General features: G+C 40.5%; 1 protein-coding gene across 4 annotated transcripts in view; it reads left to right on the top strand.

Annotated features, from left to right (window-relative positions):
• The window catches only part of add3a (adducin 3 (gamma) a), a 105514-nt gene that overhangs the window by 87949 nt on the left and 3444 nt on the right, over nucleotides 1-14121 (top strand). For 3 of the 4 annotated variants that reach the window (XM_062428065.1, XM_062428066.1, XM_062428064.1), the window contains 9 exons: nucleotides 918-1067; nucleotides 1611-1754; nucleotides 2386-2484; nucleotides 3774-3950; nucleotides 5494-5751; nucleotides 6590-6694; nucleotides 7116-7202; nucleotides 8629-8752; nucleotides 12607-12699. In XM_062428065.1, coding sequence (XP_062284049.1) covers nucleotides 918-1067; nucleotides 1611-1754; nucleotides 2386-2484; nucleotides 3774-3950; nucleotides 5494-5751; nucleotides 6590-6694; nucleotides 7116-7202; nucleotides 8629-8752; nucleotides 12607-12699 — 1237 coding nt within the window. The remainder of the gene's footprint in view (nucleotides 1-917; nucleotides 1068-1610; nucleotides 1755-2385; nucleotides 2485-3773; nucleotides 3951-5493; nucleotides 5752-6589; nucleotides 6695-7115; nucleotides 7203-8628; nucleotides 8753-12606; nucleotides 12700-14121) is intronic. The other variant, XM_062428067.1, reaches the window with a different exon arrangement.

The raw sequence follows: 14121 nt of genomic DNA, 5'->3' as shown, positions 1-14121 counted from the left end.
AAAAAAAAAAAGAAAAAAGAAAAGCCTCAGTGAGTATTCAGCAGGCTCCTGCTGAACTGGGTGGATTCCATTAGTCTCAGACTGGATGATGGATGCCCTTTCCTGTTGTGATAACACACACTTGTACGTCGTGTTGTGAAAGAGAAATGTACACTCGCAGATTCTGGTTTGTATCCAAGAACAACATGCGGTTGCAGTGATGGCAGTGTACAAGGTCTGCAGGCGAAGATGTGTTTTCTGTTTGTTATTAGCTTTTACTCTGCGGTCTGACATCTGCACTCGTTTTGTCTTTGCTCTTCATTCTGGGTTTTTTTATGTCCCAGTCTCTCTAAACAGTTATCTGTCTTTGTTCTATCTTTTTTTTCTGGTTTCCTGACCCTCTTCTCTCCATCTTCTCCTCCATCTGTCCTGTAACCTAATAACCGCTAACTGCCTGGTAATGAAGTTGTCATTGTAAAGGACGTCATGTCCACTCACAGACTATATTATTTATATTATTATTATATTATATGTTTCCTAGTAACGGTCCAATTCATTTCCTGGAGACAGAGGGGGAATCGTTGATAATGTGATTTCTGTCATCACGCTCATTGATTTTGACTTGTGTTTATTTCTTCATAGTTAATGTTGAAGGTTTATCAGATCTGTGGTTGTGTTGTGAGGTGGGTGGATCTGGTTACGTGTGTCAGTCTTTGGATGTGCTTTAGTGCCTGAGCATAATGGATTTCACTGATCTTGGCATGGTTAGTTTTACTGTACGTCTACCTGTGCTCTGTTCTAGCCTCATCATATTCCCTTTCAGGAGAGCGCGGTGCTGCTGTCAAGTTTTCAGAAACCTCATACAGCTTGTGTTTGAGTGCCTTTGTACCATTGTTAAAATCTCCCACTGACTCCGGCTCCTCTCAATGTTTTCTCAGGTGAAGGTCAACATCATCGGTGATGTGATCGACCAGGGCTCCACCAACCTGAGGATCGACCATGCAGGTTTCAGCCCCCATGCTGCCATTTACTCCATGCGTCCGGACATCCGCTGCGTCATACATGTGCACACTCCTGCCATGGCTGCTGTAAGTTCGCTTTACACCAGAAGCTTTCAAACCCACAAGCAAATGACTGTCAGACCTCTGCAGCTTAAGGCTGCAGAACTAAAACTCATTGTGACAGGGAAGTAATAATTGATTTTGAGGGGAGTTGTATCAGAGAATCTTAAAATTTTGAATATTGTAAATAAGTAACTGAAAACAATCTTGACACCTCTACTGAAAAGGTTTATGTAACTAGACAGTGGTATGATCACCGTCTACTGGGCAGGAATCCAATTATATTTCAAATGACTTAGGAGCCTCATCTCTGCAGCTCTCAAAGAACTTTCAAAGTAGACTCAACTCATAAGCATCTTGGGAAGATGTCAGCTGCTGACAGGGATGAATGAGACAGCTTTAATACACCCGTCCAAGCTACTTATCTCTAACGTATCTCCTCCTCTCTCTCTCTCTCTCTCTCTCTCTCTCTCTCTCTCTCTCTCTCTCTCTCTCTCTCTCTCTCTCTCTCTCTCTCTCTCTCTCTCTCTCTCTCTCTCTCTCTCTCTCTCTCTCTCTCTCTCGTTTCAGGTGTCATCTATGAAGTGTGGCATCCTGCCCATTTCCCAGGAGGCTCTGATCCTGGGTGATATTGCCTACTACAACTACAACGGCAGTCTGGACGATCAGGAAGATCGCAGGGAGCTGCAAAAAGCCTTGGGCCCTACAGCAAAGGTATGAGAACCAAGAAAACCAAGCACTGAGCCACAACATGGTGCTCTTAACAGTCATCCTGACAGCACACAGAAATATGATAAAAAGTGAAGATTTCTGAAAGCTTACAACAAATAATCCCTTAAGTGTAGACACACTTGACTCAAGGTTGTTTAAAGTCCACTAGAAAGGAGTATTTTATATTTGACTTTGCAATCAAGAAAGAGAAATGAACTGATTATTAGGGTTTGGTGTATTTCATATAAGAAACATTAGCAAGACAGTCAAACCAGCACATCCTGTGGAAAGCTGCATTTGGGTTGCCTTCTGCCAGTTTTAGATCATTTAAATTTTTGCTGTCATTTTCATCCCCCTGTATGTACTTCCCCATGTGAGTTTCTTGCACTCAGCCAAGTTTGAGATCAACAGAATTTAAATGAGTCATATTTCAGAGAATTCAAGAGAATTTCCGCCCCTGGTTTGTTGCCAGATCCTGCTGTCATCCAGTGGCCTTACAATTTTTGATTGTTACTTATTTATTAAGGGCCCGTCACATAATTGTACAAGTAGAGAAAGTTAGATTGTTGGACCGCTTAAAACTCCCAAAGTGTTTAATCTTACCGTTCGGCTCTTCCTAATGTGTGTGTTGCAGGTTTTGGTGTTGAGGAATCACGGCGTGGTTGCTCTTGGGGAGACCATCGAAGAGGCCTTTCACTACATCTACAATGCCCAGTATGCCTGCGAAATCCAGGTACACACACATGCCAGCTAACTGCTGTTGTTTTCGGTACCCAGCACATTCCAGCAGCACTCAGCTTCACCACTCATGAATTAGACCAGAACAGCGGCAGCTTTCCCGCTAATTCTAATCTTCTATAGTAGTTTCACATTTCCCCGCCCTCACTATTCTAACAACAGCCACTAATAACACTGTAAATAATAATCTCTTCCCTTGTGGAACATGTTGGCCAAACACTGTCAAACAGCCAGGCTATTAGGAGTTTAATGAAGGGAGTGACGATCTGATGTGTTGTTGTTGATGTCGGTCCAAAGCAGCATTAGAGAAGGGTGGTGTTGTTCCTTTTGTTTTGCTTGAGTCAAGAAGAAAGCTGAAGAGATGTTGGCAGAGGGGAGAGATCATGAGATCTGGATCAGCAATGAGAAATTAGTGTTAGACTGATTGTTGTTTCTGCATTAATAAGCAGCTAGTAGGTGTATTGTATCAGCAGACTCTTACCTTAGAGAACTGCAACAATTTCTGTCTTCTCTAGTTTGATGCTACACAAATTGTCTAGAGCCTTTTTTGAAATGGAGCAATGTTGTCTTCCCCTCATTACTGGATGTCCCTAGTATATATATGATTTTTTCTCCTTAGATTGTTTCTTTTTAAGCATGAAGTATCTTACATAAAAAAGAAAAACTTAGAGAAAATAGTTTTAAATATAAAATTGTATTATGTTTAACAGAAATATATTTGCCTTTTTATGCCATTAATCATCTTCAGATTTATCTCCCAATTTGGGAATTACTATCATAGGAATAAGTACGTTTTTTAATTTGACATGTTGGGTGTCAGTTTTAAAGACCCTTTATAAACCCCTATTGAAGAAAAAACATTGTATAAACAGTTTGTGAGCACATGTCTTAGCTTGGCAAAGTGTATAAATGGTTGGCATTGCCATTACGTGTAGGAGTTCTCTGGTGTTGTTCTCTTGTATTCTTGCGTGTCTTTGTGTTCTCTTGTGCAGCGGATTTTAGAGATGTTGTTGTGTCCCCTTCTGTAACAGGCATACCAAATCTCCCGATTGACTCTCCCCAGTCTAGCAAAAGAAAACATTAATCCATCCGGCAAAGCCCAGCTTAATTTCTATAAATAAATCCCCCAACCATGTTTGCTGTATGTCATGTACAGTATATTACTTGGTGTTGCTGTAGCTTAATGAAGTGTTTCTCCCATGTGGGGAAAGACTGTTCCTGCACACAAGCAGGAATATTGTCATTTTAAGGATGATTTACTCTGTGCTTACTTTGTGGTTTTAGGTGAATGCCATCTCATGTTCTGGGGGCGTGGACAACCTGATAGTGCTGGACCAAGAGAAGTACAAGTCACGAGTGCATGCCGTGGCTTCAGCGGGTAGTGTGAACATGGCCAGTCAATACAAGTGGAAGGTTGGCGAGCTGGAGTTTGAGTCTCTGATGAGAATGCTGGATAATCTGGTAAGTGCATATGTACATACATTTTTGGCACAAACACACTGATGACATATATACTGTTATCTTCACTCATAATAAGGTAATAAGGTGTAAAAAAAAAAAAAAAAAAAAAGCCTTTCTAAATGATATGTGACATTTAAATATACCCAAATGTCTGTTGGCTGTTTCTGTCTCTTTGGATTAGAGCAGGGCAGAAGGGCTCGGTAGGATACCAAAAATCACCTTGGATTAACAAAAAAACGCACCACCTACAGAAACCTAAACTATATAAACAGACTATTTTTTAATGGGTGTCTTTGAGAAGGACAATTGTTAAAAAAACACATCAAGGAGGGATTCGTTTTACACAACGATGAGAAATTTAGGAAAAAGATACCCATGGAGAGAGGGGTTTTGAGGAGGAAATGAGTGATGATAAAAAAACATAATAATTTTGAGTCACAGTGTAAAGCAGCTGGCTTCTTTTACAAATATCAAGTGTAGGGGTTCTGGTAAATGTAGATGTGTCCCTCTGCTCTCTTTCTATCTGAGCTGCTCTTATCTGTCTCTGTCTCCCTTGCATCACTATTTCTGTCTCCCTATCTCATCTCTCACACCCCACACTTTTCATCCTCCTCCCTACCTCCTACCCTTCTGCTCTCTCCCCCTCTCAATGAGTCATTGCCTCCCAACATCTCATCTCCCCCCTCCTCCTTTCCCATCATCCGTCTCTTCTCTCTCACCTCATAAACACAGCATTTGTATCTGATAAGCTCTTCGGTATAAAACCCAGAAACAGTAAAGATAATGAAGGAGGAAGAGAATAAACTTATCACTCTATGCATTTAGAAATGTGACATGCTTCCAGCTGTGAATATGTATAAATATCCCCATGTGAAGCAGGAAAAGAGCATGCCATTTGGGTGATCAAATCATCTAAAAAGGTCAACTTTGACCACAGGGCTTAGATGAACAGTAAAGGAAAAAGCAGACAAGAACGGAACTTAACTGTCAAATCGAGTCTGGAAAAAAAATTCTGAAAAACAGTTGTGAGGGGGCAGTGACAGAGAGAGGGGGAAATTGGAGTGTGAAAGAAAGGATACATGAGGATAAAGAGGAGAGGGGGAGAGAGGCGAAAGAGAAAGGGTCAGACAGGAAATGGCTCTGTGACTGACTGTGAATGACTCTGGTCTGTGCTGCCAGAAACCCTGCGGTCACAGCACTGTTTCTGTCTTTTCCTCTCTGTTTGACTGAGTGTGAAACTGGCAGGTCAACTAGCATTACAGGAAGGAAAATTACAGAATAAATGCTCATTTCAGTTATAGTTTAGCATTCACTTCATGTACAATATGTATGATGATGTAAGCTATGAGCTAAGGCAATTTAATGATCCCCATGGGTGAAACAGGATGCTGCGACAACAAATAAAAGTTTGAATAGAAATCAAATGGGGACTACATAAACATACGAAAAACAAGTACAAACTTCTTGAGAGCCCGTATGGTTTATATTTACAGGTCCTGTAATCGATCAGTGTGAACTTGTATTATCTTGTGTCTTGCTGCAGGGCTACAGGACAGGTTACACCTACCGGCATCCAATTGTGCGGGAGAAGCCGAGGCACAAGAGTGATGTGGAGATCCCTGCCACCGTCACAGCGTTTATGTTTGAGGATGATGGGGACAGTAGCGCCTCACGGCTGCCCTTCAAGTTCCTTCAGCAGCGGCAGCAGAGGGAGAAGACGCGTTGGCTCAACTCACCCAACAGCTACACCAAGGTCAATGTGGAGGGAGGAGAGGAGCGCTACAACAGCCGGACAACCACGGTGAGCATGGTGTCTGTGTGCTGTTATAATATGAAGGAACACAAGTTTTTAACAAATTAGTGTGTATTTGTGAAGTACATGTGGATTAATATATTTAATATAATAAAATTAAACATGAAGTGATATATAGTGTATATTTCATGGCCTGATTTGTCGTTCAGTTCATGTACAGTTGATGCTGAGTGCCTTGTTTTGACTGGACGTGTTTCCTGGTTTGGTACTAGGTCGCCATCTATTGGCTGAATCGAGGACTACAATAATTTTGGTTCAGTTGTACCAATTGATTTCATTTACTATTGAGGCTTATTGCTTAGTGGCTTTTAGCTTTTAGTGAATCATATATCAGACCTTCAAAGAGGACTCCAGTGATTTAGTGGAATTTGCAAACCAGGCTTTTTAACAAATATATAAACTATATAGAGTAGAAAGATGGATGTGTTACTGTGATACACCTCAGTAAATAGAAGGCAAAACATTGTTTGATACTCATTTGAACAATGGCCCGAATCCATTAATTGTCCCAATACGCCATGAGCACAATACTAGAGCGCTGGAACTGCCTCACTTACAGTAAATGTAATACGGCCATGATTAATGTGCTTTTCCTGCTTTGGCAAGTCAAAATGTCTTCTGTGAAAAGGGCCTTAAGGGTCTTGGTGTTTGATTGTATCTGGTTGTAATAGAATTATTTTCTTTTAGTTTTTACACAGTGCAATATAAATAGGGTAACTTACAACAGCTACACTAGAACTTTTACAGATATTTACAGTGCTAGTTTGTTGTTTTTATTGGTTAATTGTTTGGATCTGACCTGTTTTCAATTGCTTTCCTGATACAGTGGATGAAAGCAGATGAGACGGGAACCCCGATCCGGATTGAGGACGCCAATCAGTTTGTCCCTCTCAACACAGACCCTACCGAGGTGCTGCAGAAGAGGAACCAAGTGAGTCTGACTTTTTGCTCTCACTCTGCATGAATTGAACGTTGCTAGCAGCAAGACTCACGTTAGGACGAAATTTCATCCGGTTAAACAGCACTTTCTAACTATATCAGTTTTTAGATCATCAAGGTGATGAGCATCTAAAAGTGTTTAGATTTGAATCATTGATTTGGTGATGTTATTAGGTTAGTGATGAGTCAAGGAATTATATACAAGTAAAGGAACAGAGGGAGCATTTTGTTTTTATACAGTCCTTGATAGAAACACTAGAACAGTAAATTTGAACTGAGAGGTTGTTTATTTTTTGCACTGAGAGGAATATATAAAGAAGAATTTAGGGTTTGCACTGAAACAGAAATATTATATATGAGGAGATGCCTGGATCAGCATAAGGTATATGATTGTGTGTTTTGTCCTATTACAGATCAGAGAGCAGAACCGGTTTGATGTGATGACATCAGGGCCGCGCTCTCAACACCTTGCGGGCATTCCTGTTGACGAACCACGGCGGGTAAGACTGAGCCCTTGATGATATCCAAATTCACCTGATTTACTGGCATCATAGCCATAAATCTTCCTATTCAAACACTGATGCAAAACAATGAGTCAGGGTGCACAACACAAGGAACCTGGAGCTGGTACACCTGCTCTGAATGCAACCATCATTCATGCCATTAGTGTAACATTTCAGCTTTTCAGGCTATGACAAGTCAGAAAGTCTGCTGTGAAAAGAGATCACCAAACTCCATCAACTAATATGAATCTTGAAGTTGTAAGTTGTCATAACCCAGCAGATGCAATAAAAAAACAACATGTGCACAGTTTGCATACACCCACACAGTCCTGACAAGATTTCGAATCAGTGAAATAAAAACACCTATGTGGGTGAACTGTGGGTGTTAATGGGTTTAAATTATGATCCATTCTCTTCATTGATGTACCAGAAAACACAGGCAGCAAATACACTGTTTGACCACAAGGTGGAGGCAAGTCAACATATTATGTTGCAAATGCTGAATGAGTCTTAATTTCATTATGTGATATTTTTGCACAGCAAGACAGAATTAAATAGAAAATAATGAAGGCATGGTGACGTTAAAAAATAACAACATTTGATGCTGTGGTTGGTATCTTGTTTTGAAGGATCTGGTGCAGATAAAAGTTCTGGTAAATATACAAGTGTTTGCTACTTAGTCCTGTTTGCAGTGGTGTTTCAATTTTACTCTTTATTTTTTCACAGTTGTTGCCTGTTAAGAGCACAAAACTGCATGTTTTTATTATTGTTGTCTTCCAAGATCGACACAGAAGTTTCATGAGTTTGATGGTGTGTTGGAGCATGACAGCCTTGAGGACATATTTTTACACACAAACCTGAGAAGATATAATATCCCACACATGTTTTGTGTGCATGTGTGTGACTTGTTGCGTGTGGTGCTTGTAATGTAAAATGCATTAGTATGTGTCTCATGTCGCGCGGTGTTTATTTTCTGCAGTCTGTTATAAAGATGTGTTTTGTGTGATGTGGTCAACACTCTTTTTATCTTTATATGAGCAGCCTTAGTTATGCTGTAATGAATGATTGTCCTTCTCAGACACAGCGGGTGTACGAGTCTGTCTTTAGGAGTGTGTATATGATTTATGCTTTGTTTAGTTTTTAGTTTTTTCTGAGTATTTAATTGTGTGTGTGTGTGTGTGTGTGTGTGTGTGTGTGTGTGCTTGTTTAGGCTTTGTTCTTTGCATTTCTATGAGTGCGTAGTGTGTGTCTGTGTATGTGAGATATGACTTAAGTCACTTTCAGGGACACATACCAGACTTCAGACTAGTTGATTGGGGTTGGTTTGTGCAGTTTGGGACAAAAGTTGTGTCCTCAAATGTTAAAATGCTGATTTAAATAAGTGTGTTCCCATGCTCACCCCTCTCGCTGTCTCCTACCACAGCCATACGTGCCCACAGAGGAGGAGCAGATGGCTCCCTTGCCTCCCAACCCCTTCAGTGAGCTGTCAGAGAAAGACCTGGATGGGTACCGCAAAAACATGGATAGGAGGCACCTGGGCCCTAACGGTACAACACACACTCACACATACACACTCAAACAAACAATCTCACACACACACACACACACACACACACACACACCAGTTTGTAAATTCATGAATGTTCATAGTTGTGTGGACTGGATCCTGAACTCGTTCACGCTCAACTTGCGAACACCACAAGAGCCCAGTCACACTGAGAGACATATGGACTTAACACACACACACACACACACACACACACAGTGACATGTGCTCAAAGCCAAACTCTTGTCCCTTAGTGTTAGCCGCAAACAGCCATGCCTTTCAACCAAATTATTAAATAAGTTTAAAACACATCTGATCAATCATCAACATTTAAGTCACAATTTGAGAGCACACAGGCAGAAATTAATTTGAGACAGCAAGCCATTGTGCCATTAGATTTTTGCAGGTAGCAGGGCTTTGCATGTTCTCAATGTTGGCAGTTTGCACTAAAGACCAACTGATGTAACAGCAGGGCAGAGTTTATAAGCCAACCACATATATTGGCGTAGATGTCAGCTGATATGCAGCTCAGTAACTTTCAGCAAGGCAGGTTTTGAAGTCTTCACTTATATCCGTCATATATACATTTTCCTTCAAATAATTAAAGTTTCATTCACTTTCATTGTATAGCTTAAATATCTCACCCTAGACATATCTTTATCACAACACTTTAATAACCAGACATTTTTGATTATCTGACTTTTATTATTATATATCAGTATCATCCTAAAAAATCCAATGTGAGTTTATCTCTAGTTTGTTACCTCACATGCAATCAGAACAGAGTAAATTGTGTCAGGCTATTTCCCAGTGTGCTCCATCAGCTTTTTCATTTTTCTGTCTGTGGAAAATATGTGATCCTAACAGCCAGATATGGGCACGTTCTGCTGAAGCCTGTTAGAGTTGTTAACAAGTGCCGTCTGACATTCTCAAGTGCTCAGAATCAGCTAAAACAGCTGGAGCAGATTTCAAACTGAGCTTGAAGCAAATCTGAGTTTTCCAAAAACATGCTCTGCCCTTACTAATCTCACTTCCTCAAATCTTGACTTAAAAATTGATTACTGTGCATCTGGATCGTCATTCAGTGCTCTCTCAGCAGATTAGTTGTCAATAAGCATCCATACAATCTCAGTGTGTAGCACTGTCTCCTTAGTGGGAGTCACAGTCAACATTGCCATATGCTTACACACTCCAAACACACTCATAGACACGACGCGCGCACACACAACACACACACAAACACCTATATACCTTTCAAATGAGGATCCGTCCCCACGGGTACAGCTGCTGGCTATATCTGCATTAACCTTGTGTCACACACACACACACACACACACACACACACACACACACACACACACACACACACGCACACACACACACACACAGAGAATAGTCAATGCCAATCATATAAGCCCTCTGTCCCACTGCCAGGCAGGGGAAAATATCAATAGTTACCAGATAGTGAAGGGGGTTTGTCTACTCAGGCCCTGCCACATTGGACTAGATGAATGTGTGTATTTGTTCACACGCACATGTACATAAGCGTGCACATGTGTTCATGCATGTTAATAGGATCGTCCAAATGTTCTTATGTGCATAAACATAGAGCAAGTGTTGATGTGTGTTTGTGCACATGTGTGAGAGATCGGTATGACTAAGATGGCAGACCGAACAGACAGCAGGTCTTCACACCCGCCGCATGAGCGGAGCTTGTTGCTATGACACTGTTGCCCCCATAGCCCCATGAATCCCCGGTGACCAATCTGGATGCAAGCTGGAGACCGTCTGGAATTGCCTGATACATGCCTGGGCTACACACACACATACACACACATACACACACATACACACACACACACACACACACACACACACACACACACACACACACACACACACTCCTGGGTTGTGCCTGTGATTAGTTGTGTCCAGTTCACTGTGCAGATTTATAACTGGTATTATTATTTTAATCTTATATAATTATTACTAATTTTATTTTATTTAATGTTTTATAAAAAATGTTACATGTCAAAGCTGATTCAACTGAAGGACATTTAAATAAAGTGCATAAAGTGCTACCAACCTACTGTATTTGTGTGTGGTGAAAATCCACTTTTAATAGGATGAATCATTTTGTTAAGATGACAAGCTAATGCAACATTTTCTACATTGTAATATAGAAGACAGGCCTCCGACTGACAGTAGCAATTCATTCCTGAAATTTCAGCTTTAGGCATGTACAGTTTGTATCTGCATATATTATTATATATTTCACAGAACAGGCTGTTATGAAACCACGTTTCTATAGGCTGTGCATGAAGGAGTTGTGAATGATGCGTTCAGCCAACTGAATGTTTAACCCTGAATGTGCTAATGAATGTGTTAACGTGATATGGGAATATCATTTCATTCACACTTATCAGTGTTTTAACATTAATGAAGCTACTAATGCTGAGCTGGACTGCAACATTTCCTATACTACTAAAGTTGTTTTAACAGCTGCTGCAAACAAGGTTTTTTATTGTGAAAGATATATGAAAAGCCAAATTGATTTTTTTTTTCCTGCTTGAAGATGTAGGAACCATAAGTTGCTCTTGAAGAAAAAAATTGAAAACAGGAGGGGGAATACAAAAAAGTCTTAAGTCTTATTTAATCTAGAGCAAGAAGATGAAGAGCATTAAAAGCTTTTATTTTAAGGCATGATTATGTTTAAAAAAAAAACAAAGGATTAGAAGCTAACATCAGCATGATATGATTGATATATGGGCTGAAATAGTTAGTGAGTCATCCATTTAGTCAATTGCATTGAATAAAATCAAGCCAAAAAAATTAATAATGTATTTGTTGAAGTCATTTATTGAGGAGAAATACCAAAATATTGATGCTTTGCACTGTTTATGTCATTGTATATTGAATAGTTTTTGGACTGTTATTTGGACAAAACAAGCAATCATAAGGCCATTTTGTGCCAAAATAATCAGCACTTTCAAAACATGTTTGTTGCATTTATAAAACCACAATATTAAAAAGAATATTTTCAGATATAGATACATACTACAGTACCAGTCAAAAGTTTGGATACGCTTACTCATTCAAGTCTAAGCATAAATCATATAAACATGTCCATTGGTTTGTGGACATTTTTAAGTCTCGACTTTGCCATTTGGACATCACCATCATGGATTTTTGGAGCCAGAAGTGACCATATGTGGATGATAAGGTGGAGCTGACCCTAACGCTAGCTGCTACCTTAGTTAGCAAAGTGCAATTTCTATGGTTAACTGTGATAATGCTAATGCTATTTTTCTTCAGTGAAAAACGGGCTTACAACCTTTAAAACAAAATGTACTTTCCAGAAAAAAATAAACATCCAGCTCCTCAGATGACCTTTTAGCACAACCAAACAATGAACAAGACTTTTTTAGGCCACCAAAAGCTTACAATTAACTTTCATGAACTGAAGGCTTCGCTTTTCAGATCCAAATGTTAAGGCACAACAAAATGTCACAGTACACGTTCAGCCACCAGGAGAAACAGACAACAAATGAGCGATGGCACTGCTAGAGCCTGATGATCAACAGACAAGGATTTTGGAAATTGTATGTGAAAGCAGCTGTGCATGGCCTGATTCTAACATGTGTGTATTACCACTAATCTCTCAAACCCCCCTTCGCTCCCTCACCCCCTTCTGACCCTCCATCCCAATCCCTGAAACCCCCCCCCCCACAACCTCTCAACCCACTGCTGTCGTCCCACCACTTCAATCCCCTACACCACCCTGCAATCCTCTCATCCATTCCTCATAACCCCACACCAACCCCCACCCGGACCCCCTCCCCACCCTCCCTGCAGATGGCGAACACGAGCTAACCTCCGACGATGGCTCCACTCTCTCTCAGTCTATGTCTCTCACCCAGTCCCCGCAAAGCACTCCAGCTAAAGAAGGTATCATTCACTCACAGAGAGAGAGAGAGAGAGAGAGAGAGAGAGAGTTTTTCACAGTGATCTTCGCTGCCTTACTGTGTGTCTTTATGATCAAAAATGTGTTTCTGTGTGTGTGCATGTGAGTGGAAATTTCACTGAAATTAACCGAGCTCAGTATCTTGGACTTAAACTACTGATCTATGTTGTAAGTTTGCTGCACTGATGGTCTTCAATGTAAAAACTCACCTGTCTAAATGAATGAAACTACAACAAAAAAAGTTTTCCATTCCCCCATTAGTGACCCAAAATGGCTTATCTGCACAAATTAAATTCTGGTGTTGGCTAAAATGTCTGTCATCTTGCTAATCACCTTCTAGCTCTTGCTCAATACTTTATTGATACAGTAGGGTTAGAGTTAGGCATGAAAGTGTAGTCAACTTCCTCATCTAACTCTTGGCAAGAAAGCATTTTTCCTAAAATGTCCAACTATTCTTTTAAAAGAACATGGTTTATGAATGCTTAATGCAGTCATTTGGCAGCAGAGAGAGAGAGAGAGGCAAACGCTCTTGGGGATCTTTGCCTCTCCCTGTCATTTGGTATCTAACCTCAATGACCTGCTTCTTTGGTAACATGAGTGCGCTTTGTTGTCACATCATACGATTTCTCTTTATTAAAGTATAGCCTCTCGCTCGCTATTTAGATCTATTTGTCGAAGTATTTTATCTTTTAACACTACACAATTTATTCTTGTCCATGACATTTGAAGCCAGTTGGTGTACCTCCAAGGGAGACAAAGATCAGAGCGTTGTAAATAATGTCACTATGGGATTGACTTCCTGTCAGCTTCCCTCCAGCACAAACATGCAAAACCACACAATGAGTAACAATTAAGCCACGACAGCACATTGGCTCAGGGGACCCATATTTTTTGACGCCACGGCTTTGAGGTCAGCCAGTTGTCCTGAAAGCAAGTCAATTGTTGTTCGAGCCTCACTTTAATGTCGCCCTGTGTGTGTTTTGTGCAAAGATGAAAATAACCTGAGAAGTCATCAGTGTTTTAGTGGTTCATTGTAGTAACATGATGCCAGTGCCCTGCATTCCCTAACCTGTATTTGCAGGCCTGTTACGTGAACAGTCATTAAGGGAGCGGGTATAGTCCACTCTTCAAAGCCCCATTTTTTTAAGTTGAAATGAGGACAGACTCAGGTCACTGGGGTTTAACACAGGGATATTATGAAATATGTAGAGCACGGGGACAGCGTGTCTATGTGAGAAGCGGAAGTTCAACACACTGTTCACATTGAATTAGTGTGTGAAAGACAGCGAGAGGATAGTATGACACATTCAGGGGGGGTTGACAAAATAACATAAACACCTGTAGAATATAAGTCCAGGGCAAAGTTCTTGCAAAAAATATATATTTGGGATCCTCATAATGTTCTG

The sequence above is a fragment of the Scomber scombrus genome, chromosome 2 (genome assembly GCF_963691925.1).
Source record: "Scomber scombrus chromosome 2, fScoSco1.1, whole genome shotgun sequence".
In the NCBI taxonomy this organism is placed as follows: Eukaryota; Metazoa; Chordata; class Actinopteri; order Scombriformes; family Scombridae; genus Scomber; species Scomber scombrus.
This window is presented reverse-complemented; position numbering and strand designations above follow the sequence as displayed.